The sequence below is a fragment of the Pimephales promelas genome, chromosome 12, assembly GCF_988280905.1.
Source record: "Pimephales promelas chromosome 12, fPimPro1.hap1.1, whole genome shotgun sequence".
In the NCBI taxonomy this organism is placed as follows: domain Eukaryota; kingdom Metazoa; phylum Chordata; class Actinopteri; order Cypriniformes; family Leuciscidae; genus Pimephales; species Pimephales promelas.
Genome location: NC_142780.1, coordinates 22,071,516 through 22,098,472, shown reverse-complemented (window position 1 = coordinate 22,098,472; position 26,957 = coordinate 22,071,516). Strand labels below are relative to the sequence as shown.

The window sequence follows — 26,957 nt, the reverse complement described above, 5'->3', positions numbered from 1 at the left end:
CACAGGACTGGGGAAAGTCCAAAAAGGGCAGTCTCATGAAGACCGCAAACTAAAAAAAACTAAAAAACAAAAACATTTGAAAATACTTGGTTTTGATGCACCTAAAATTCTGTTTTTATCAGCAATTGATTTCTTCCGAAATGGTATACAAGTGTCTATTAATTTGTGTCTGTAATGTATAAGAAATATTAATTACAATTATTCTAAATAATAATAATTATTTATAAATGAAGAGTTGAGATGCAAAAGCCTCTAAATGCCATTTGAAATTTTCTTCTTTAATGATGATTTTTATCAAACTTGTATATTTAAGTTCAGTAATTTCACTTAAATGGCAATGATAATTACCTATTAATTGTTATTTAAGTGAAATTACTGAACTTAAATAAACAAGTTTGATAAAAATCATCATTCAAGAAGAAAATTTCAAATGGCATTTAGAGGCTTTTGCATCTGAACTCTTCAAATATATAATATATTCATTACATTTTTGCCATCTTTTTTCACAATGCACAGTAGGGAAGAAAAGACAATCACAAATTTACGCTTTATGCTAACTTCAAAGAAATTGGTGGTCCAATCACTCCTAATGCTCAAAACGAAAACTAAAAATGTCAAACCATGTTTATCTCCTTCAGGGATGCCGTGTGGGAGGCATGTTTTGCTGCGCTGAGTGCTGTACCGAGGCTCCTGCGATTGGTCCTGCAGTCTTTTAGTGTGTGCGACCTGTGTGAGGAAGAGCTCCCCCTGTTGGCACAGATCCTGTCATTACTACTTCAGCATACTCAATTACGCAACCACATGATGGCCAACGCCAGCCTACTGCAACAAATCATACAGGACTTAACGGTATGGCACATCAAAATATGCTAATAATTGCATGCATCTATTTTATTATTGCTTCAAACGGTCAAACTTAAAATGCTAACATATTCAAATTTAAAAGCTTAAACTCAAACTGCCGACACTTTCTTTTCTGTTTGTTTTTGTAGCATTTCTATGGCGGAGAGACTCGAGAGCAGTGGCTGACTGACTTGCTGTACTGCTACAGCGTTACGATGTCTGGTCAGCGGGCCAACATGGCCATGAGGGACATCTATTAACTGCTGACTGTTACAGTATTCAGTGCCACAGCCATTCATGTTCTTTTTGTTTTCTGATTCCAGTCGTTTTGTACAAAATGAAGAAAATAAACCTTGTTATAATGAACTGATTATTTCGGTTTAAGATTTATTGCACATTTATTAATATAGACCTGGAGTTGTTTTTTTTTTATTATCCACTGTTTTGTAATCAACTGAGTTCATGAAATAATGGTATACTCAAAAGCAACTGGAACATAAAGAGCTGCTGTTTTAAAGTTTCCTAAAAGGAATTCTGAATTTAAAAATGGGAACATTACATTCAAAGGTTTGGGGTCAGTAAGGTTTTTTTTTAAAATAAATTAATACTTATATTCATCAAATATGCTTTTTAATGTTCCATTTAAATAGAAAATGTTCAGTTTTTACAAAAATATTAAACAGCACAGCTGTTTTCAACATTGATAGTAAGATGAAATGTTAACCAAATATTTTAGAACAATTTCTGAATGATCATGTGACGCTGGAGTAATGACTGCAGTACAAGCTTTGTCATTACAGGAAAAATGTTGCATTATTAAAATAAAAAACTTTTTTTTAACAGCTTTTAAAAGTTTATTACTGTATTCTTGTTCAAATAAATGCAGCCTTGGTGAGCATAAGAGTATTTCAAAAACAAAATCTCACCAACCTCAAACTTTTGAACACTAGCATAATTATTACTCTCAGGTTTAAGTCTGTGAGGTAAGATGATTCAAGCAAAAAATGACAAATCTTTCCCTTCTTAACATAAATTGAGGTTATCTTCACTTTTTCAAAATGTATTTAACAGTAATACATCAATAGTAAAAAAAAAAAATTACAATTATTTATAGTGATGGATAAAATGTATTAATAATCCAACCTACTCAAAAATAGGGCTGGCGATAGAGTATAAGAATACAATGGATAGATCTGTGACAATATCAGAAATGGCCTGAAAATATGAGTATGTTTCAAAGAGAGGGGCAGTTTAACAGCCTTAATGTACACTCAGTGGTCTCCCATGCAGGTGGTCTTGTTATGTAGGCGTGTCACCCTTACGACAGGTATATGACCTGTTGTTGACAGAATGAAAGGTTATCAAACAGATTTGTTGTGTTTGTGGTTTTAACCTCTAACCTCCTGCAATAATCAAGGTGATATTGCAGATTTCATATGTAAACCCAGAGAAGGACCATGCGAGTTCACAATTCCTCATGCAATAGTTTTAATAAACATGAAATGAGTTTAAGTGCATATAATCCCTGTGTCTCTTGGAGAGATTTAGTTCCTGTAAAAAACACGTTAAGAGTCCTTTTTGTGGTGTTAGTTCTTAGTTCTGCTCTGACTGCTTTGACTGCCAGTACTGGATGGGCGCAGATGGTAAGAGTATTGCTTTGCCTGATTTAAAGAATCCACCAGGCTCACACAATCAACGGCACTCACTGTGGATAAAGAAAGCACAGACAGGCTATCAGTCAAACATTTGGAATAATTACGATTTTTAAAAATGCTTTTGAAAGAAGTGTCATTAGGCCACACTGCACTGACAAACACTGACCAATGCAGACAAACCACATTACAGTGTCACATCTCAGACGTTCCACGACCTGACAAACAATGATTCAATGTTGTCAGTGCGGTGTGACTTGACCTTTATGCTCACCAAGGCTGCATTTATTTGACCAAAAATACATTAAAAAGAGTAATATTGTAAAATATTGCACAAAAAAAACTTTATTTTAATATATTTTAAATAGGGCTATCAAATAATTAATCACGATTAATCACATCCAAAATAAAAGTTTGTGTTTGCATAATATATGTGGGTGCACTGTTTATAATTATTTTGTATTAATAAATACACACACATGCATGTATATTTAAGAAAAAAATATTTTTATGCATAAAATATGTATATTTACATATCATATAAATTATATATAAATCTATATATAGTACATACTGTATTTCTTTAAAATATTGAAAATATGAAAATATTTCTTAAATATTTCTTAAGTATATATATATATATAAATTATACACAGTGCACCCACATATATTATGTAAACACAAACTTTTATTTTGGATGCGATTAATCGCGATTAATCATTTGACAGCCCTAATTTTAAAATTGAATTTTATAACAGTCTGTGTCACATGATACTTCAGAAATCATTGTAATATGCAGATTTGGTGGCTCAAGAAACAAGCTCTATTTCTATCAATTATTACTATAATTAATATTCCTATTATTATCAATGTTGAAAAAAGTTTCAGGAAACCGTGAGAAACCGTGATACTGTGATTTTTTTTTTCAGGATTCTTTGATGAATATAAAATTAATTGTACATCATTTTTTTAAAGGAAATCTTTTGTAACGTTCTAAATGTCCACTGTAACTTTAGATCGATTGAATGTGTCCTTGCTGACTAAAATTAGTAATTCCTTTTCTTTTTTTAATCTTATCCCAAACATTTGGTGGTGTATCATGGTTTCCACAAACGCTTAAAATATTAAGCAGTTTTCAACATGGATAATAATAAGAAATGACACTAAAGATTGGAGTAAAAACATGCACCACCAAAGAACACAAGCAGTGAATATAAACCCCAGTACTCACAGTGTTTGTTTGTTTTGAGTGACAGATCCAGCAGCCCTTGGCTTTGGCTCTGTGGTTTAAGCACTGCAGCCCGCAGAGAGTGCCCTCTTTTGGACGGGGCGCCACCTAGACCAAATGTAACAGCAGAGTTTATTGCTTTAGATGTGGTCACATGCACATTTTTTTTACTTGAATGGATCAATCTCCACGTTAACGTCACAACTCACGACTGATACTAGAGCTGTTAAAATAACAAGAATTGGACAGTTTGGTATGAAACGTGCAGGTGTGTGTGAGCGTGTGTCCATCTGGCAGCGGCGGGCAGGATGAGGGGATGGAGGTTTGCGTTTGTGAGCGAGAGGAGACAGCTCGACATTCCGCCTGACAGCAATGAACTTTTCAAAGCGCTGTGACTGTCAGGGAGGAGCGGGGAGGGGAACAAGTGTCCGTGTGTGTGTGTACGTGCACGCGTGTGTTTGAGAATGAGAGCGTCTCTGGCCTGCTCAGCCATCATCACCTGTTCATGTCTGCTGAAGGTCAGTTGCATTAACTGGGTCGAAACTCCACCTTATCAACTGATATGAAAGGAGGGAGGGGTGACGGCGTGCGTCTGTGTTGGAACGTCACATAAAAACATAACACCCCTCTATAATAATCTCATTAGTGATGCTTGGCCTACTTTTAAACTTAACTTATGCTACGGACAGGAATCGTAACTCAAATCATGTCGCTATTTAAGGAAAGGTATCCAATTACTTTTACAAGCAATCAGGCATATGGTTATAAATGAATACAATTCTATTTTAATATATCTTAAATAGCGTCACATGACCTTTTGAAATCTTTCTAATATGCTGATTTGCTGCTCAAGAAACGTGTTATTATCAATGATTAAAATAGTTGCGCTGCTTAACATTTTTGTAGAAAATTTAGTGATCCTTTTTTAGGATTCTTTGATAGAGATGGTTCAAAAGAACAGTATTTATTTGAAATATAATACTTTGTAACATTATAAATGTCTTTACGGTCACTTCTGACTGTTGCTGAATAAAAAAGTTGTATACAACTGTTTTCAACATTGATAATACTAATAAATGTTTCTTGACCAGCAAATCGGCATATTAGAATGATTTCTGAAGGACGTGACACCAAAGACTCATATATTTTAAAATTACACTTTAAAATATATTTCAATGGAAAATTAAAAAAAAAATGTATTTAAAAACATAAAAAAAATCTTACCTATCACAAATTTTTGAATGGCTATATATTTATATAATATGCAAATTAGTGCTGGGAAAATGAACAAGCTCTTTAATGTGTACCTACATGTCATACCCAACATGATTAAAACTGTGATATTACTTGGTTTCTCTCCTAGTGGACAGTAATATAACACTCACCATAGACATTTTGGAGCACGGAGCTTTTTTTCCCTGCGTTCCTGGTAGGAGCAGCTTGAAATTCAGAAGACGTTTTATGGTGGGTGTGGTCATGAGCTACAGGCCACTCCCATAATAACTGAATCAACAGGGCTGTGACTTCAGCAGACTCCGCCCCTTTCACGGTCCTACACAGTACCTTACGAAGACGACCCCGATTACAAGACCTGAATGGAAAAAACATGTTATGGTTTCACAAGCACATATGTACCAGCAAATGCAGCGACAGCATATTAAATATGTACAATCAAACGAGCCAACCACATTACTGTTCATAAAAAGGACTTAAAGAATGTGCATATACCTTCTTTGTACTCTGAATCCCATTATTTTAGTAAAGCCATTAAAAGAAAGTGCACTTATGGGCCTGCGTTACACTCTCTCTAAAAACACACATACACATAAATAAGAGGCCTATTCTGGTGACCTCCCCTCTGAGGTGTTGATGTGCTGGTGGGCACAAAGCCATGCCACAACTCAAACAAGGCAGTGTATGAACAGAACAAACAGAACATGTGGGCAACATATGAGCAGACACAGATGGAATCTGTAGACTTTTCTTGCACGAAAAGTTGATTTAAACAGTGAATTTGTTAGACTTCATTTATTTTCCATTTATTTGTAAACAAATAAATGTATAAAAAATTCCAATTTACACTGTGAAAAATTAGAATTATAAATATGTGTACAATATTAATCGGAGAGATAAGATATAAGAGAAGACACAGGAGCTAGCTACGTTAACATGCATCCAAATAATCCGTTTAAATTACCGATTCATTGATGGCTCAATCAGACAGAAAAACCTTAACATATACATATCATTTAGATTAAGTTTGATACGAATGAAATTTCGATCAGATTGAAAGGGGTGTTGTTGTAATGTAGACCACAAATAATCTGATCAACAGAAAAAAGTAAGCATGTAAACCCTTGAATCTGATTTTGAACTGCATTCAGAATCTGAAATGAGATTGGATTTATTCCGATTGACGAAAACTACAGCATGTGAATATGCCTATAGTTTAGGAGAAACACAAACACAAAGTCATCATTATACAAAAATATTTGAGTTTAGAATGTTGTAGTTGGCCAATCAGAATTAAGTATTTATTGAAGTAGAGAAATAGTGGAATTAAAAACATCAGTACCTCCTCCATGCTCTCTGTATCACAACGGCCGCCTGGTTTTTACAACGGATGCTGTCTCCCTTTATTTCCTTCTCTTTGTCCTTTTGTTTTTTTGTTGTTCTGCTCATCCATCTCTCTTTGTCCATTTCCTGTTTCTCTCTGCCAGTCTCTTTTTGTCCCTCAGTCCTTTTATCCTTTTTTCTGTCCACCTCTCTTTCTGCCGGTCTCTCTTTTTGTCGTGTGACAGCGGTTCTTTCTGAGGAGGAGTGCTGGGTTCCTGTGGATTTGTGGTCTGATGCTGGCTTGTTCCCCTTGGTCAGTGCCTCTGTGGAACCTAGTGTAGACTGGGCCACTGGTTTTGAATGGGCAGCTGTAGTCCTGGGTCTTGTATGTATTGCTGATTTGGGGGTTGTGGTGGTCTCTATGTGGCCTGGTGCTACACAGGCTCCTGTGTGGACCAGTTTGGCACTGCCTGGTCGACTGGACCCAGCGGGGGATCGGCGCTCATATGTGGATCCACATTCCACTGATACGCATGTGTCTAGGCCACACGTCTCTATCACACAGACCTCCTCTACAGTGCCTGAACACTTCTTGGTACTCTGAGGGGTCACCGTGAGGCCAGAGGTCGCAGGAGGGAGAGTAGTGTCTGGTGTTTTGGCCTCTCTCGTTCTGCGCTCTGACAGGGAAACAAAGCAGTTCATTAGACATGGCAAAGTGGCTGAACTCAAGTACTAAGTATACGTAAATGGACTTCTTTATGACATAAGCATCTAAAAATTGTTAATAAAATAAATAACCAATTAAAAAATCTATAAAATAAGTAAATAAATAAATAATATACCTAAACGTGCAGTATTATAGTAGGTAGAAAAAAGTGAGATAATCTAATGTAATAAAAACTAAAGACATGTATTCATATTTTACACATATTTTATTCATACTAATTTTTCACAGTATAAATTGGGTCTTTATACATGAGAATATATTTTAGGATTTTTATTAAATTAGAATTTTTTGTATTTTATGAATTTTAAATCAATATTACAGGATTTGTATTATTAGCCCTTTATTGGTTAGCAGCCATAACATGAAAAAAATATCAGCTTATTATCAGACAGATATTTTTAATAAAATGTTTCAAAATACAAATTTATTGACAAAATAATGTGGTCCACATGTTAATCCTTACTTTTTATTTCTAAACTAAACTCACCAGTTCTATGTTGTTTCTCTCTCCTGCTTTGTGAATGAATGTTATGAGCACCGGGGGACTTTTTGTGTTTGTGTCCTTTCACCGCTGGATCTTTAAACCTCTGCTCCGTTTCATCCAGTGAAAGTTTTTCCACTCTGACCGCAGCCAATGACACATGCTGCTTCTGATCCGCCTCAGCCAATGAGAGCAGCTGCTCTGCCTCACGTCTGCGTTCCTCCTCCCTCTTCCTAGAGAAACAAAAAACACACACAACGCACATTTATTGACTTGACACATATTTATCCTGTTGATTATGACTGTCCCGGATCATTTATTAAATGTTTGTTGTGACGTTTACTGCTGGCTGACAGTTCTAGTTCAAGTATCTGGTTATGGTTGCCATTGCAAACATTCTAATACCATACAAAAGTTTGGGATCAGATTTTTTTTTTTATTAATACTTTTATTCAGCAAGGATGCATTAAAGTGCATTAAAAGTGACAATCATACTTTTACATTGTTAAAAATATTCTATTACAAATAATAATTCTGTTCTTTTGTACTTTTAGTTCATCAAATATCCTGAAAAAATGCAAAATTGTTTTCAACATTGATAATAATAAAATAACTGTTTCTTAGGCATCAAATCAGCATATTAGGATATTTCTGAAGGATCATGTGACACTGAAGTAATGATGCTGAAAATTCAGCTTTACCATCACAGGAATAATAGGAATATTTATTTATTTTTTTACATTTTAATAATATTTCACAATATGAAGTTTTCAAATAAATGCAGCCTTCGTGAGCATAAGAGACTTCTTTCAAAAATATTGAAAAAATCTTTTGAATGGCAGTGTACATACAACCCCTTTTTAATCAAGTTAATTTAAGGTTTTTAGAGTCAGATCAATTATTAATCCTTCATCTGCTTTTTGTTCAGATTATTGGTTGGTACAATATCTCTTTCAAGTCGATATTTGAGTTTAACAGGACAGCATTACACATCCCTCCATGGTTTTGAACACCTTTACCAGACAGGAAACAAAAACGAATGAGTAGATGGATAGACTGCGGGCAGAATAACACAGATAAAAGACAGCCGGTTAGAGAGTCGGACTACGCAAACAAGTTTAGAGGATGTATGTTAATGTGAGTATGCAGAGCCTGGAAAAGAGAGAAGAACATATTCCAATCTGTGTATATGTGTATTCATTCATCCACAAAGCTGACAGCCTCTAAATGTCAAGCTGTTGAGCAGCTGAGTGTTGCCCAATTAACAGAAAAGCAGGTAGAATGAGAGAATCTCTCTTGCGCTCTTTCTCTCTCTATCGTCTCATCTATTTCCATTATTGACAGCGAGAAATTGATGCTCATATTCCTCAGCAGGCAGGTAGATAGATGAGCTGGTTCAGGGCAAACACACATAATTAAACAACACATATTATATTCATGCAAACATTCCATGTCAGCTCCACAGATCAGCCTAGCCACATCAATCAGCACTGGATTGTGGGTAAGAGAATATTTGCACCCCACCATTTATCTTTCTCTTCAAGACAGAAGAACCTATGTGTGTTTACGCAAGTCTTACTTTGCAGCATCCTTGCGTAGTTGTTCATGTCTCATGAGGAGCTTCTTGCGTTCTTTGAAGGCCCGTCGGACCTTGTAGCCTTTGTAAAGAGCCTGGATGGATGAGGCGGCGATGTCCTGGATGGCGGCGATGGACAGAGCTCCATGCTCCAATAGAAACTGGGTCAGTTCCTGATGCTCCCCCAACAGGGCATAGTCCAGAGGAGTGTACCTAGTCATTTAACAAAAGGGGTTTTAAACTTTTTGATGCCATAGACTCAAAAATCATTATAATATATATATATATATATATACATTTACATAGCAAGTTTGGGGTTAGTAAGATATTTTAATTGATTTGATTAAACATACAGTAAAAACACAGTAATATTGTTTTCCAAGCATGTCCGGCTGTTTCCTGCAGTTCTACAAGTTACAGCCCCCATAATTAATTTTAATTATTTAAAATTGGGCAATTCCAGCATTATGGATGAGACATTTGCAGTCAAAACTTAAAATATAAATTCTCAGAAAATGAAAATAATACTGAAACGTCTGTTTATATATTCATACTCCTTAATAAAGGAGTCCAGACATTAGAAAAATGTCAGTCTACACATTTATACACATTATTTATTTAGATCAAAATAGATCATCATGACACGGAGGCGCCGGCGCGTGAACTGGACTCTCGTCTAATAAATGAACCGAAACTCAGCGTATACTTGCCTCACAGACCTGATAAATATATAGAAAGCTTGAAATGTCTACTTTTTAACAAAACGATTCAAAACGAAAGAAAACAGACTACAGATAGCTCTCTGCTTATGTAATCCGTATGAAATGTGCATTTCTCTCTGGCGCGTGCGCTCACTACTGCAAAGATCGCGAGTCAGCATCGTCAACTTCATCAATGCAGCCGACACGGACAAAGACTTGTTTATTAATAAACAATTAAAATGTCTCCTTGCTATATTTGACATATTCATAATCATTACTTTTGCCGGTTCTTTGTGGCAGCTTTTAGATACTTTAGTGGCAGCGCCACCCTTACATGTTACATGAACTGCATCAGCACCGAAAACATGATATTTTTTTTTTCCAAATCAAAAATCGTGATACGAACCGAATTGTAGGTACTAGGTTCGGTCTGTCGTTACAGCCCTAGTAAGATGAGAAAGCAGGAGTTTATTCGTTTGTCATGGTTGTAAAAAAACAATGGTTGTCTGTATTGCCAAGCTCAACCCAGTAAAGAAGTAATCAATAAATTATATGGGAGGGTCATGCCTTTTTCACAATCATTTTGGAGGGTCATAGAAAAATTGATTACTGGCGAAGGGAGGGTCAAGTCTTTTTTGATTACAGATCTCAAATCTCCTCCGGTGGCCCCTTAAATAAAAAACGAACAGTCCCTTATTGCATCCTTGCTGAATAGAAGTATTAATTTCTTACTAACCCCAAACATTTGAATGGTTTAAATAAGAACATCTGATCTGCAACCACTAGGCCACACCACAAGAACTGTGTGCATGTGTGAATGTTTGTTACCTCTCCTCAGTGTGCTCCATATGGTTAGGGAATGTCCCACATCCCAAAAGCAGCTTCACAGCATCCAGATAACCGTTATTACAGGACCAGTGGAGCGCGGTTCTCCCCTTAACACATAAACGTACACAAAAAAAAGACTTTCTCTCTCTTTCATATCTCAAGCAGGCCACTCATGGGTAATGGCCAGCACATGTTCTCAGTGTTATCTTTGGGTTTGCTTTACAATCATACCTCCTTGTCCTGGATATTGGGATCTGCATCATGCTGAATGAGCAAGGCCATGCAGTTGATGTAGCCGGCATATGCCGCACACTGCAGGGGAGTTCGTCCTGCGTGGTCCTGGAGGTTAGGACCGATCCCGTTCTCCATCAGCACCTCACATACCTCTGCATTACCGCCCAGAGCCGCCCAGTGCAGCGCAGAGTGACCGTCTATGTCTACCAGATCAACACGTGCCCCTCCTAAACATATTCAAGATGCAGATTTACCATGAGCACTCTGGGAACTGGTGTATTTTCAACAGAGATGTCAGTGACAAAGTGCCACAGGAAGTTTTAAAAAACATCTCAAGTGATGCTTAGCAAAAGTAGAACCCTGCAATTATGATAAACAAAGCTGTCTAGAAAGGAATGTGATGCATGTGTCTAAAATAAAATGTTTTACTTACAAAAATAACGACTTTATTCGACTATTCCTTTTCTTCCTTGTAGGCCTGAAACGAGAGTTCAAGAGATTTCCACGACGCATGCGTGAGAATTGCGATCTCCGTGGAAATCTCTTGAACTCTCGTCTCAGGCCTAGGAATAGTCGAATAACGTCGCTGTTTTTGTTTGTTTTTTCACATAAAAAGTATTCTCGTCGCTTGATAAACTGTTGTCACATGGAATATTTAAACATTTTCTTCATTTCGACTTTCTGGGCCGTCAAGTTTCGATCCCTTAGGGTGCCTATGTGGTAGTGATCCAGCTCTCAAATTTAATCAAAAATATCTTAATTTGTGTTCCGAAGATGAACGAAGGACTTACGGGGTTGGTCCAGCATGGGGGTGAGACATTAATGACTGAATTTTCATTCGTTCAAGTGATGAACTATATTAAATCCAAACACGGATCTCAACTACATTGCTTGTGATTGTGGTTGTGGAATAAATGCACTATGTGTGATAATCTATTTTTTTTTCTTTTTTTTTTTTGCTGTTGTCTTAATAGAAAAGCATTAATGTAATTTGGAATTATTGAAATTACTATTAGGAATTTCACTGTTTTAATTGTTGAGAGACGTTTCTTGTTTTACCAGTTTTCATAATGAAGAGAGTGTGTTCATTTATATGATAAATAGCCTATAATAAATCAGGAAACAAGGTCAAATAAACAATGCATACGAAATGAGATTCTCTTGATGTGTGCTTATAGGTGAAAGTGCCATAATTCTGATAAAATAAAAATAAATGTTTTAAATGACAATTGGTGTGATTATAAAAATAATTTAGCAAAATAACTTAACCATTATGCAGATTGACAAAATTGTGACTAAGTTTGCCAGACATTTAGCATTAAGTCTGTGTCTTAGTTTTACTAAACATAAACAGGACAAGGTTGCCTATAAATGACTAAACTTAAAAAATGAAATTGCTGACAAAATGAACACTACTTGGAACATAATATGTCTAAATAATAAACAAACAAATAAATAAATATAAACATACTAAATTTAAAAATACTTATTGTATTTTTTATATATTTATGATTTTCGACATATAAATTATTGAATGTCTAAAGTAAAATAATTTTTTTTTTTTTTTTTTTGCATATTTGTATTTTTTTCTTGGTCAGCATTGTCTAGGGAGGAAAAAGGGGCATGTATGCTGTTACAAACCTTTGATTAGTGTTAGGATGACATCTCTATGGCCCATCTCACAAGCACGAAACAGAGGCGTGTGTTTCATTACGTCCAGCGGATCCACCATTGCTCCCCGCTCTAGCAACAAGCGCACAGTGGACACATGCCCTGAGAGAGCAGCCGCATGAAGTGCTACACACACAAATGGAGCACATGAAGACAGCGAACAAACCGTCAACTCTTGTTAAGGCTGTATGGGGGGTACATACATTGGAAATGGCTTGTTAATTGCTTGATTGAAAAGAAAATGCAATTATCACTGATCTGAGCTGAAACTAACCAGTTTAGGCCAGGAATGGATAATCGTGTTCAAAATGACAATCTGAGTGTGTGTGAGTGTGTAACTCTGTCACACACCTGTCCCTCCATATTTGTCAGTCATGTTGATATCCAGGTCCTTTTTCAGATCCAGCATAATTTTGATGACATCATCGCTGCCCTTCCCAGCAGCCCACATGAAGGCTGTTCGTCCCTCCAGATCAGGCTCATCGCGCACAGAGTGGTGTTTCAGGAACACTGCAACTGTGTCCTTAACAGACAGAAAACACAATAAATAGGTAAAATCACATAAAACCAATTAAATAAAGCAATAGAATACCAAAGGCCATGTGTTATAGCGATTTGTTTGCCTCGAATAGCTTATGTATTGTAGCAACTGCCTTGTAACCACCCAGAACACACTAGCAACCACCCACAATACAATACAATACAATATTTTTTCATAAAGCACATTTAAAAACAGCCAAGGCCGACCAAAGTGCTGTACAGAGAAGATATAATGCAATGCAGTACAGGACTATAGAAATAAGCAACTAAAAGTCAGGGAGAATTAAAAGCAAGAGAAGTTCTTTAAAGAGGATTTAAATATGGAAACTGAGGGAGCCAGTCTGATATAGAGGGGATGACTGTTCCAGAGTTTTGGGCCTGCAGTCGCAAATGCACGTTCGCCTCGTTTTGTCTTTTGTCGTTTTGTCTAGCAACCGCCTAGGAACACCTTAGCAATCACCCAGAATACCCTAGCAACCACATAGCAACCAACAGAACACCATAGCAACAGTCTAGCAACCATCCAAACACTCTAGCAACCACCTAGCAACCATCAAGTACACCCTAGCAACCACCTGAACACACGAATAAGCCATATCTCAGCACCAGAACACCGTACAGACATGGTTGTTGGTTTGTATGCAATAATGTACCACACTCTAGCAAACGAGTGATAAGTTTTGCCACTGCAAACACCACATCACATTTTCTTCTGGAAATGTACATTCAATATATATATACACCAAGCATGGCGCACAAGCCCTGAAAAGTGAAGCCAAAACGCCTCGATAACCGCCCTGTCGTAGTATAGGTCATAAACCCCGCCTCCCCATGTTATTCAACGGCACGTTAGACCAACTAAACACTTTAATTACACTTCAAATATCGTTTTTCCAAATATGGTTTGTCATTTACTATAGTTTTTATCATGCTGATGTAATAAGTGTTTGTTTTTAAACTAGATGTTATTTTACACACTCAAAAATGTCTTACAGCATTGTTGCTCTGAGCTCCATAGTGCAGAGGTGTTGCTCCCTGACTGTCTGATGGGATCATCCCAGACTTGTTCCTCTCCAACAAGAGGTGGACAATCTTTGCATGACCTAAACAAACACATACAAATCCTGTGTTAACATCTACACTTACAGCACACGATTAAAATTCCAAATAATTACTTTAACCAGTCAAATTATGCATGTGTATGAGAGTAAATGTGTGTACCCAGCAGCGCCGCCCAGTGCAGTGGTGTCCTGAACAGATTGTCATAGGCTGTCACGCTGCAACCCTCGTATGAAGTCAGGACCTCAACCACTGCCTCATTCCCATCAGCCACTGCAAAGTGCAAAGGGGTGCGTCCCTCATAGTCTTGCCAGTTCAACAGAGACTCGGTGGGAGCAGCTTCCTACAATATACACAAATGGGGGACGTACCAACAATGCTATAATAGTATACTTTAAGAGTGAAGAGTACTAGTGAGGTTATGAGTGTGAACTCACCAGGATACAGCGCACCGTACGTGTGGCATTGGGATGTTTGTTATGCGCCGCCCAGTGTAGAGGGATCTTGCCCTCACTGTCTGGAATCCCGATGTTTGAATCGTGCTTGATCAGCAGCTTGACATGCTCGGGGTGATTGTAGAAGGCGCTCCAGTGCAGCGCTGTCTGCTGTGGAACGAACAACATTCAATTTCAAAGATGGCATTTCCAGTTTTACTGTTCACTCCTGTTACACTGTGGCTACAGAGTTGCTTCATGGCCAAATAGGGGCTTAATGACATAATCACAGCTACCGAGCTGTTAATGAACTGCAATCAAGAAAATGACATTTTGGCGCTTTTCCATTTTTCCAATTTTTAGTTTTGAATTTTACTCAACTTAAAAGGGAACCACTTTTATAAGGTGTTTGAACACAGTGTAAACAACCAGCCTATAATGGTAAAAATCCACAAAAGTCCTTTTTTTTCCCTAATACTATTTTCCAAATCCTAAACAGTCACTCCAAACGAGCGTTTCTAGATTTACCCCTACTGAAGCCCCGCCCATAACTTGGCGATTTCCCTATAAGCATTCCGCCATTTCTGTTTCCCCGCTGTAGCAGCTGGAGATATACAATGTCTACTCTACGCAGTCATGGCTGGTTATGTATTTTCTCGTTTATGTATTTTGGATAATTTTTAAACCCAAAAAAGCTACGGACTGCAGCTTTAAATTTTAATGAATTTAAACTAGCATTAAAAGTACACATTACAAAATTACAATTATACTTTCTAATAATTCCTATTTTATATTTTGCAAATGTGAATTGTCAAGTGCTTGACAAAACTTTGTTCAAGGATTGAGTTACAGCAGCATCTCAGCTGCACACATAATCACTGTTTGTCTATATATATATATATATATATATATATATATACACACACACACACACACACACACAAAAAAGTGTTGTCAGGCCAGTTTGGCCTGATCAGCTTGAGAATCCTAGTAGTCAGAGGTCAAAATTCATTATTGTCAGTATTACTAATATTTTTGGATTCAGTCTAATAAACAGTTTGAGCTTTTCCTCATTTATAAGTGACTTTGGATGACTTATCTGCTAAATTGTTACATTTAAATAGATGCTGGTCTCCAGCTTTTTTACAAGCTTAAACAGCAGGACATCCTTGGTTGGTCAAGTTTGATTTCAAACTTTTTGAAAAAGGTTACCTCAAAAGCACACATGCCCTTTTCTCTTCATCCATCACTCAAGTTTCCTCAGCATTTTACAAACAGCCAATGTGGAAAGTGAAGACTGAAGACACACTAGATGAGCTATTTTTTTGCATCTGGCCACAGAACGAGCCTCATCACGAGAAATCATGATTCTGCTTATCAAATTATTACAAAACCAACAGACGGATAAAGGCCTGCAAACAAAACTCCCTTATGTGACTCAATGGGAGCACTGATACAACCACAGAGTGCACACGCGCACACACTCATGCTAGCGTAATCACAACCATACACACACACACACAAATCACAGAGAGAATAATGATTTAAAACAGGAGCCTTAATAACCCTGGTAGCTTTGAGCAGTTTGTCTGTGGAATGAGATTTTAAATGACGGCGTATCTAAAGAGTCGTTGTATGTGCGTAGATCATCGGAAAGTAAACTGGGGTGAATGTTTACAGTAATTGGAGCCAAAGTGAATAAAGCTGCATGTGGTCTGGTAATCTGGAGCAGTTGATAGCAGTGTTTCCCAGGAAAGCACAGGGCCCGTACAAGCATCTCTCCAACCTCTCCTTTTGCTCTATGGTGACCAGCATATATCTTCTTAATCTAGTCTGTGTTTGCTAATCCTAGTATTATAGCTAATTTTATTACCAGTATTATAGCTCATCGAGTACAAATATTTCAGTTAAGTACAACAGAAGTGCCAACCAGTAAAGAAACTCTTTCCAGTTTCATTGAACCAGTATGGCACATATCTATGAATGTCTGCGTTTCACTTTATAGCTTATGTGACTTTATATCTCAATTGCAACTTTATTTCTTTATTTGTTTCATTGACTGTAAATACATTTATAATGTTAGAAAATGTTGATTTCTAAATCAATGCTTTCTATTCATCAAATAATCATGAAAAGATGTATCAAAGTTTCCTAAAAACTATCAACACTGAAAATAAGAAGAAATGTTGACCAAATAAATCATTTAGAATAATTAAAACATAAACAAATCTTACCAACCACAAACTTTATTTCTCAAAATTGGAACTATTTCTCGTAAATGTGACTTGCAATTTTATATATTTTATCACACAATGGGAATTTATTTGTTATTTTTTATCTCACAATTTGCTATATTTTTTGGTGGAATCCATACATTTTGTCTTTGTTGTGAATTTGGTCTCTTTGATTCGTGGAAGACGTCTTTGGCGTGCAGCGAGTGTGACCGTCAGTCCACACACACACACACACATAAGGTTAACATTGTGATGAGATCCTGAGCCTTGTAGGCGCCTGGCAAGCTCTCGCAGCAGCTCTGAGAAAATATATTTTATTAGACAATTTAAACAGAGCTCATATCCTCCAGAGAAACATCAGAGGGTGCACAGACCCCCTACTGCTTTACGGCATATATGCAACCACAAACACACATGAATACATATACACACCTCCTAACCTCACGTTCACCCCTGATCCCCACCCAAGCCATCTATATACGAGCCGCTGAGTGTGTGAGTGAGCATGTGTAGTGCGTGTATCCTTCGGTACCTTATTCCTGTCCTGTGTGTCCACCTCACCAGGTGCCATGTGCTTGAGGAGCAGAGACAGAGGTTTGGGGCTCGAGTGACGGGTTGCCAGGTGCAATGGAGTCATTTCCTCCAGATCTTTCAAACGCCAATCGGCATGGCGTGACAGTAAGAGTTTCATGAAACGCACGTTGCCCTGAAAAGCATGTGCAAAAATACAATCAAATCAACAACTTTTAACATTAATTGCAGAAATATTTAGTCTGTTTGTAATGATTGGAGGATCACAACACCCTAATGAATTTTTTTGTTTTGTTTTGCTATGGTTGAACTGTGGTGTTCATGTGGATGTTGCAAGTTTATGTCTGGCTTCTGTCAAGGCCCAAAAATACTATCTTCTAGAATTATGATTTCAGTTAAGTTGGACGTACTCCTCTTTTGGATGTATCCTGTGCAAAATGTGAAATAGTTTCCCAGATAATTTCTTTTATCTGGGACATCCTAATAAAGACAGCAATATGCAAGTTAATTTTCCCAAAAAGTTCCCCCAAAAAAATTTTCACAAAATATTTAATCAGCACAACGATAATCCACATATTAGAATGATTTCTAAAGTATGACGTGACACTGATTACTGTACTGTAATTAATATCCAAAGTTATTGTAAGTGGATTTCCCCAGAAGTGTAACAAAAAAAAGGAAAAAACTGCGGGGTGACTAAAACACCCCAACTAGACTGACACAGCAACATTTTTTGTCCTTCTAATGACAGATGGGGAGTATTTGTGAGGGAAAAAAAACTTTTTGAAAATATTCATTATTCATTCATCAAGTCATTTTCTTTTTTTTTTACTCAATATAAAAAAACTATCTTCTGGTGAAACGACTGACTTCTCTGTCTGGACATATGCACGACTTCTCCCATAATTTAGTCCGCTTTAACCTTGCCTCCTTTATTACAATCCACTGCAAGTTTGCATTCAGATCTGCTCCCTTTCAATTTACAACTTAAAACTGAAGTTATTAGACTCAATTTATATATGCACATATTTTATCAGCATTTTACTAAAATGATAAATCATTCAAAGCCTGCAAAATATCTAAATGGAGTAAAAAAAAAAAACAGTGCTTTATTATTGGGCTGTGTTTGGGATAGAGAAGGCTGCTTATCCATCTAAAGGGTTTGAATGTGTCTGAGTGCGAATGGTCCTCCCCTCTCATCAAGTATCCTCCCAGGCCTCCTTAGCTCCTGTGTAAAACATTCCAGGGAGAGCCCTCGTGTGTGTGTGTGTGTGTGTGTCAGGGTTCTCAGTCTCTATTCCCAGCCCAATTAGACTGTTAATCCCTGAGCTACAGCTCTTATTGATCTAGATGTCAGAGTGTTACCCATCAATCCAGTCCTCCCTGTCTTCCTCTCCTCACACTCTTCTCCTTTCCTCTCCACTCTGCTCTCATATCCAATCCTCTTGTCTCATTCAAACCATCCTGTTTATTAAGTCAAAATACCATAACACATACAGGCGCTCTCATATTTAAATCTCAGGGAGAAATATGTCAACATCACAAACACTAGAGGGCAGTAAATCCTAGCAACACTAAACTTTTGTAAGTGTCTGTCAGAAACAGGGTCAGCTCAGACACAGACAGCTGTGTTTGTGTGTGTGTGTGTGTGTGTGTGTGTGTGTGTGTGTGTGTGTCACCTTCTGTGCTGCGAGGTGTAGTGCAGTCCTCTGACTGTGGTCAGTCTTGTTGACGGCTGCGCCGGCCTTAAGCAGCACCTCTGCACAGTCCAAGCGGTCAGCCAGAACACAATACATCAGAGGGGTCCGGCCGAATTGATCCTCGCTGTCCCGCAGACTAGACTCTGCTGTGAACACAAAGCACACAATAAACGAGTCAACCCTAGCCTGTTATTGGAATCCACACTTAATATAAATTGAAATGGGTAGTGATATTTTAAATAGTGAGTGATGTATTGAATATTTACAGTAGATTTAAGACGATTTTGCTGGCGATGTAAAACTAAGAAGTATTCGCAATGATTTTAATGGTATTTTTGTGTGGTTATTAAGTTTACTGCTGACCGTCAACACTTACGCAACCTGCTTAACGTACTGCAACTTTTAGGTATTTGAAGTGTGAACCAGTGAACACTTTGCTATCCCATAAGGCCATGGAAGTTAAATTTGAATGATCTTTTTTTACAAAAACTTCTTCCATAAATTGCTAAATGGTATTTGTTGGTATCGGTATAAATTATCTCAGGGTTTCTGCAGGTATCTTCAAATTAAATTGAATGCCTTTTTAATGCCATATTAATTTTTTTAATGCCATATACGACCCATGACTAACCACACATACACACACACACACACACACACACATATATATATATATATATATATAAAATGTTTTTTTTGTTTTTTTTCCTGGAACACATAGGTGTAATTTGCGGGTAGGACATGTCGATTGTGTCCCCAACAATTTTTAAACATCTCGCGGCGTATAGGACGGGTCGCAGGAGCGGTGGTGTTTCGTTAGTAATATTTCTAAATATGACATGATTTTAAAAGCGACCTATAACATCGACTTTGCAAAACACTTTAATTTATTTAGTGCCATAATAATGTTCTTGGAGAGAGAGATGTGACAATATGTCAGTCATTGTGTTAAACGAAAATATGACTACTAGGCCTAAACTACTTGTTCTGAGCAAGTGTTGTCAGTGAAAAGGCTGTAAAACTGTTGTCTAAGTTACAGACACTCATAAAAAATTGATGCTAATTATCTGGGAAATATTCTCTAACAGCAGTCAAGTTGTCATTGGTTGTGTCAAACAAGTTGTGAAGTTTTTGTAACATTAAAACAGGAGATCACGACTTATCTTGAATCTTACCCAGATACAATAGTGTTATTTTCTTGGCTAATGTGTAACCCCTTTCTTTTTTTTTGATTGGCTGATAAGTGGCAGGCTCGACTTAGAACTCCAGAGGAGACGCGCTTGATTCCTTCTATAGTGACAGCGGCGAGGCCAGGGACACTTGGGGAGTGAAGACTGTGAAAACTTTTACACTAAAACTAATTATTTCTATGTCAAATAAATGCTGTTCTTTTGAATATTCTTTTCATCAAGTAATCCATCTAAAAAAATCTGAATTTCCACAGATATATGAAACACCACAACTGTTTTTAACATTGATACTAATGAGAAATGTTTCTTGAGCAGCAAATTAGCATAGTAGGATGGTTTCTGAATGAAAATTCAGCTTTGCCATTACATTAATAAGTTACATTTTAAAATATATTAAATAAAACTTAAATTGTAATGATGATTACATTGTAATTGCACTAATAATTCACTATATATTTTTTTTCAAATAAAGCATCATTGAACAAAAGAGACAAAACCAATTAAAACTTTTTTTAAAGATATATCGCACAGACTTACACAGAAAACATAGTAAATAGCATGGAGCATTATAAGCATGAAAATATGTGTGATACCTGTGATCAGTCTCTGTAAAGTGTTCTTGTCTCCATTCACAGCGGCCGCATGCACCTGAGATGGATTCTGGGGGATCAGCATCGCCTGGACACAAAACACACATCAGCGGTCATGCAATATGTTTACTCAGGGGCCAATCAAGATTATCCACTTGTTAAGTCTGACGTCACGTGTCACTGTTTCTGGGTTCAAGCTGGGTTCCTAACTGAAAAATGATGTCACGACTTAACAAGCGGATAGGCCTAGATTCTAAACTCACGCTTTCTGAATCAACCTTTGAACCACTCTTAGTGGTTCAGCCAGAATTCTGGGTAATCCTCAGACAGGAAGTAGGCAGGGAGGGGGCAAATCCCCCACTGGGACACACCCTGCCCAACTCATCTCTTATTCATTCACTCATCAATATTGCAAGAGACTAAAAAAAAAAATCAATTGCGTACACAAATCCACACTAAATGTGTGTCAAGCATGTTTATGACCGCAGAAATAACTTTTTCAATGAGCACTTCTTTAACCCAGTCATACATTCCCCTTTTCTTTGCCATTCTTTCTCCTCTCGACTCGCACAGACACAACTAATTAGCCGCTCTGTTCTCACGCACCTCATGAGAGGGTAATTGGGGTTAGTTAATGCAGACTCATAAAACTACTAAGGGTTACAACTAGTTCAGTAGCATGTGTTTTTGTGTGTGTATGTTCTGATTAAAGCCTTTAAATGCTCTCCTTAAATGCTCTCCAATACACTATAATTCAACTTTATATGACTCTGCGTACTTAAACGAAGGAAATCAGACATCACAAACAAAAGCATGCACACACACAGTCTGCTTTTGGGATCACGATGTGGAAAAAAGACAGCAGGGGGATGCCTTTGACAAAGGTGTACGCGTGAGCTCTATCTTTACGTATACTGACGAGCGTGTTTGCGTCTGACCACATGTTAGGGTGTGTGTGTGTGCTCGCGTGGGAAGTGATTTTCCGTGAGAAAAGGTTTTTATGGAGGCTTCGCTCATATCGACCACAAGCTTTCCTCGATTTCCTCTACTAGGACCCACACATACATGCAAACACACTTGGGACTTAATAACAACAATGCTTGGCATACAAATCTCAAATGAGAAATATTAGGGAGACTTCTTTGCAAAGAAGCTGCATGGAAATTTTCAAAATAGTCAATTTTAAAAAAGGGACAGGGAAAATCTAATATAAATTATACTGCTATTATATTGATGATGCATTTGAATAGCACATACTCATTTTTGTCTAATTTAATTAACAACCTTTGCTGTTGTAGATTATCACAGCTTCAAATTTAAGTGTGAATCATTGCAACTAATTCACTTAATTATAAGATTTAAAGCAATAACAATTAAAAAAATATACAGCTTTTGACAGTGTCATTTTAACTGTTTTTATAACTTACAGAAATGCTGAAGTGAAAAGAAGCACTAAAGAAAATAGATATATGTGTAAAAATGGGATATAGAGTCACAAAATAACACTGATTTATACTTGCAAATTGAAACTGAAACCGATTTTAAATTTAAATGTTTAATTTAATTTAATTTAAAAAAAAATTTGAAAAGGTAAAAAAATACAGAAAGTTTTCTGTGATGGGTTGGTTCAGGGTTAGAGTTAGAGTTCAGATGCAAAAGCCTCTAAATGCCATTTGAAATTTTCTTCTTTAATGATGATTTTTATCAAACTTTTATATTTAAGTTCAGTAATTTCACTTAAATAACAATTAATAGGTAATTATCATTGCCATTTAAGTGAAATTACTGAACTTAAACAAGAAAATCTCAAATGGCATTTAGAGGCTTTTGCATCTGAACTCTTCTTATATAGTTTGAACAGTATAAACATCATTACATCTATGAAATGTCCACATAAAACATGAAAACCCAACGTGTGTGTGTGTGTGTGTGTGTGCGTGTGTGTTTGTGTGCGTGTGTGGGCAAGCATCCAGCTTGTCTAGCCCAGCCAAATGACTCCCCACCAGCATCTTATTGAACAACCAGCTGAGTCAGGATTTAAGGAGAAAGAGAGACAGAGAGAGAGAAAAAAGAAATAATAATGAAGAACAAACCACAGGGTCAGAAGTTGAGCTGTTTGCACATTTGTCAGTAAAGCAGTGCCTGGCATTGCAATAACAGATCTGTATGATTCACATCAACCTCTACATTTCCAAAAACAGAGCTTTTATTCAAATCTCTTCTAAGTATCTCGCTGAGAGACACCGGTTCTTTCATCTAATGCCCAGAGGGCAAATCCTCCATACTCACTCCAAGGAGAAAGGACTCCATGCTGTGGATGCATGCAAGCATCCCTACGGATGCCATCCATCGTGTGTCTTGACTGACATGATCACCTTGTGCCTCATTAGCTGTCGTCTCCCACAATGCAGAGCGACAAATGAGCCCCTCTGGTGAACGAGGTGTGCCTTCCAATGGGCAAAGTAATGCAATTATATAGTTCCAAATGTGTCAGTCACAACAAGTGAAAAACACATGTGCTATTAAACAGTTAAACAATACACACGTTTGAATGTGTGAAGTCTAAGACAAACAAACACACTGCACATAGACAGTGGTAGAGAATTATGTGCATATATATATAAATAAACACACACATAATAACCAACGTGTAGCACTTTTTATTCAATATTGCTATGAAAACATAAAACAGAATTCACAGAATTGCCTTTCATTGTCCAATCACAGATTCCCATCTTGCTTATGAGTATAAATCAAGAAATTGTTTAAAAAGTCACCAATTTTCAGTAGCCAACACAATTAATGTGATTAAAATTCAGAGCTGAAAGCTCTCTAAAAAAATAATTTCACTTCAAAAAGATATTTCAAGCTCATTTCAATACAAACTCGAACGGAAATAGTGATCACCTGGACAAAAAAAGCATTTCAACCAGTTTGACCCATTCAGGCCACGCACCTATTTGCAGGCCAGTTGTGAACATGATAGGTAGCCATTATCTCGTTGACAGCTTTATCAGCCAATCACATTGATGTCCCTAACACTCACACCATGCGTTAGGAGACCACAATGAGCAAATGAGAGGCAAAAGATATCCTGCCTACTTGATATCATATTTTGATATGTCACCTCAAAGGAAACACGCTAGTTCAGTATGTTTTCACGAAGGTATGGCATCATTCACTGATAAACTGAGGCTGGTGGTAATACGGCAGTGATTTGAACTGCAGCTGCTCCTGAGACTGAGAGACGGCACGGTCTGAGTCCCCGGAGCACACTTGGGCCGGGTTGCTCTGATAGGTCTCTTGGGCTGGACTCATAGCAAGTGGGGGGGGGGGGGGGGGGTATCATGGCAGACCCGTTCTGACATCTCTAATGAGGCAGCCTAGAGAGAGATATCTCTCTTCCACCCTACCATTCTCTCTTTTGCTCCCCCTTCTCTGTATCTCCGTTCCTCGCTTTCTCTCTACTCACATAAACACGCACCCAAAGACACACACAGCCCCACAGGCTATCCCCCGTCCTCCCTACAGCGACTAATTGGGCCAAATCTGTGATCTAATTAAACGTCCAATTAGTAGGAGAGGGGCCATTTAGCCGCTGGCTAAACCGCTGTGCGCGGGAAATAATGTGATTGAAAAACAAACAGAAAATCAATGAGAAAGAGCGAGAGAGAGGGAAAAGAGAAGAAGAGAGAGAGAGAGAGAGGAAATGAAAAAGATGGAACAAGATTTAAATCAGTTGGGTGTTTATAAGGTTAGAAAGCAATGAAGGACATGCACTGTGTTCCATCACAGATCATGTAGATGTGTGTATCTGCCCGCTCTCTCCCTCAGCAATAACCCCTTGAACACATGCTAATTACATTATTCTCAAAACACACGTTAACTGCGTTATTCTATTGGTGCAGTCAGTAAGTACATTATTCTATTAACACGCTCAAAGAACCATAAAAATCAGCACCTCATCAATTATTAACAGCTCACTTAACCCTGGAGAGAGCCAAGCTTCCCTCAGAAACATTCACTTACCCTTCGCTTCATCAAATATTAATATAAGGGGTCACATTCAACATTGAGGCCATTGAATGGATTGTTTTCATTCATACTGTACACGCTGAGGCTAAAGGGACACAGGGGTCAAGCTAAAGGGGGAATTCCACATTCCAATTGTATCGTTTCTCATGACGCAATGATACATACCAAATTGTGAGGATGTCATTTTTGTTTGTGTGTATAAATATATATATATTTAAATAAATAAATATATATGTCATATGTGTATATAATAATACACTTGTCGTGAGGTATGGCCTACCAGAACCAGAAGCCAGAACCTATAATTTACCATTTTTAATGTGATATTATTTTAAATACAATATGTGCTTTGTTTAGAACTAGACCTTAGAAATTGAAAATATATATACGATATATAAAAGTATAGCTTATAACTGAAATTTGCCAAAAGCTGAAATCTTCTGGTTCTGGTAGGCCATACCTCACGACAAGTGTATAATTAACAGCTTTTTCACACCCTTTATTTTACTCTGTGAAATGCATCTTGTTAATGTGACAAAATATTTAAAGAGAGTCATTTATAACTCTTTGATATGACAGAAGAAGTGTGGTGGAAATCTCTAAAGACATTAATGTGTCAGTAATATGCAAGCTTTTTATACTCTCAGCATAGTCTGTTTTTTTAATAAAATTAACAAAACTGCTGTTGTAAATAATTAAACCACACAAAAAAAATGTAAGTCTGTAAAAACACTGTTAAAACTCATATACTCATGATCTCTTCTAAATCTCAGCACAGCTTTTGTTTTCTTACTCTTACCATGGTGATGTCCAGGAGGCAGGGGTGGCCTTAGCAGATGTTACCCAGCTAAGTGAAGCCTCGCTGGGCTTGGCGTAGCCGCAGGTCCCCCTTGGCAGCTCTGATCTAGTGTTCTGCAGGAAAGAGAGCGGATCACTCACACACAGAGCACAAACCACCTGCTCTGACCTACTATGCCAAACATTACCAGTGCTCAATGCCAAGGCTGACTTACAGGAGTGAGCTGACATAAAACTGTCGAACGGCAATGGAGTCTTGCAAGAAACTATAGTCTACAGTTTATTGACTGTTGAAATCTTAATTTTTGACTAAAACTTACAGCTAACAACCTATTACTCTGTTAAAGCACACAATCAATGAACTAGATGTGTTTGAAAAATAAGCCATACATTAAAATAACTAAAGATAAAATGTCAACAAAACCAAGAGGAAAATTGTATTGCTCAAAATTGTATTGCTCATTGTCTCAGATATCCTTTAAAGTTCTTTAGAATAAATAATCAGTGAGTCATTATTCGCTGAAGTAAAGTAACAGTGTGTCGCTTCATCTGAATTATGCAGCTCTAAAAATGATCTCTTGGAGAGTACCTTGGCAAGTACCTTGGCAAATCTGAGCACAATTGACGTTGTTGAGAACTCTTCTGATACTCCAAATGACACACATTACTACGTCATTTACTTAAGAGACACAAACAATACAGATAACAGAGATCTAATTTGTACAAAACTGCCATTAAAAACTGTACAATTATAAGAACCCATTTTTCAGGTTTTTACAAGCTCATACACTTTTCATAAACAAATGTACACTGTGCCCGAATTACAGTGTTGACACTTGACAGTTAGTTTGTTTAGGTTGTACGTACGTGGTGTGTTTGGATTGGTACTAGACAAATCACTATGACAAAGTCATATGTATGAATCAGTTGCAGAGCTCACTGACATATTCATGTACTCTTTGTGCCTAAGCTGCAAAAAATAAACAATTATTTTAACAAATGCAAACATAGTTACATAACTGATATAGTACTTCAACAACAGTAAATGACAGTACCAATTATCTTTTAATCATTTATTAATCCCGCATTTGGATGTGTTTGCATGTAGCTTGATTGCTAAATGTTCAAAAATCCCGTTATACAGTTGTGAAACGATGATGCAACTTACCACATTCAAGGTGAAACACAATTAATCTGATATTTCCATCTCTGACTTTAAACATCACAAACGTTTTAAACGCGTGTTTTCGCTGTTTTCGTAATTTTGGATACTTCAGCCCCGATGTGGTCAATGATACTCCAAAAACTCTTGATACCGCAAACACATCTGGACACGTATGTAAATAAAA

At 37.2% G+C, this 26,957-nt stretch overlaps 2 protein-coding genes across 3 annotated transcripts in view; one reads left to right on the top strand and one right to left on the bottom strand.

The window, feature by feature from the left end:
• tex10 (testis expressed 10) overlaps window positions 1–1,209 on the top strand; it is a 19,440-nt gene extending 18,231 nt beyond the window's left edge. Inside the window, exons 16-17 of the mRNA XM_039679432.2 lie at window positions 639–849; window positions 993–1,209. Coding sequence (XP_039535366.2) covers window positions 639–849; window positions 993–1,103 — 322 coding nt within the window. The 3' untranslated portion in view covers window positions 1,104–1,209. The remainder of the gene's footprint in view (window positions 1–638; window positions 850–992) is intronic.
• Window positions 1,205–26,957, bottom strand: invs (inversin). 2 transcript variants are annotated; one of them, XM_039679431.2, is made up of 18 exons: window positions 26,777–26,957; window positions 25,610–25,722; window positions 20,779–20,863; window positions 18,975–19,141; window positions 17,297–17,470; window positions 14,534–14,701; window positions 14,259–14,439; window positions 14,031–14,140; window positions 12,849–13,020; window positions 12,468–12,623; window positions 10,824–11,053; window positions 10,593–10,699; window positions 9,067–9,276; window positions 7,494–7,720; window positions 6,299–6,956; window positions 5,109–5,314; window positions 3,727–3,831; window positions 1,205–2,548 (listed from the first exon to the last, which is right to left on the bottom strand). In XM_039679431.2, exons 2-18 carry the CDS (start codon window positions 25,610–25,612, stop codon window positions 2,430–2,432), a joined length of 3,078 nt encoding a protein of 1,025 aa, XP_039535365.2. In that variant the 5' UTR covers window positions 25,613–25,722; window positions 26,777–26,957; the 3' UTR covers window positions 1,205–2,429. The 2 variants fall into 2 exon arrangements, with proteins under 2 accessions (XP_039535365.2, XP_088973834.1); XM_089117708.1 differs by lacking the exon at window positions 26,777–26,957 and adding an exon at window positions 26,476–26,498.

Bases quoted from the DNA above. Each gene is read 5' to 3' on its own strand.
- invs (XM_039679431.2), bottom strand. The intron at 19,142-20,778 runs GTATCACACATA...TTGTGTTCACAG, and splicing joins TTTACAGAGACTGATCACAG to CAGAGTCTAGTCTGCGGGAC. The intron at 6,957-7,493 runs GTGAGTTTAGTT...TTTCCCTGTCAG, and splicing joins AGAGAAACAACATAGAACTG to AGCGCAGAACGAGAGAGGCC.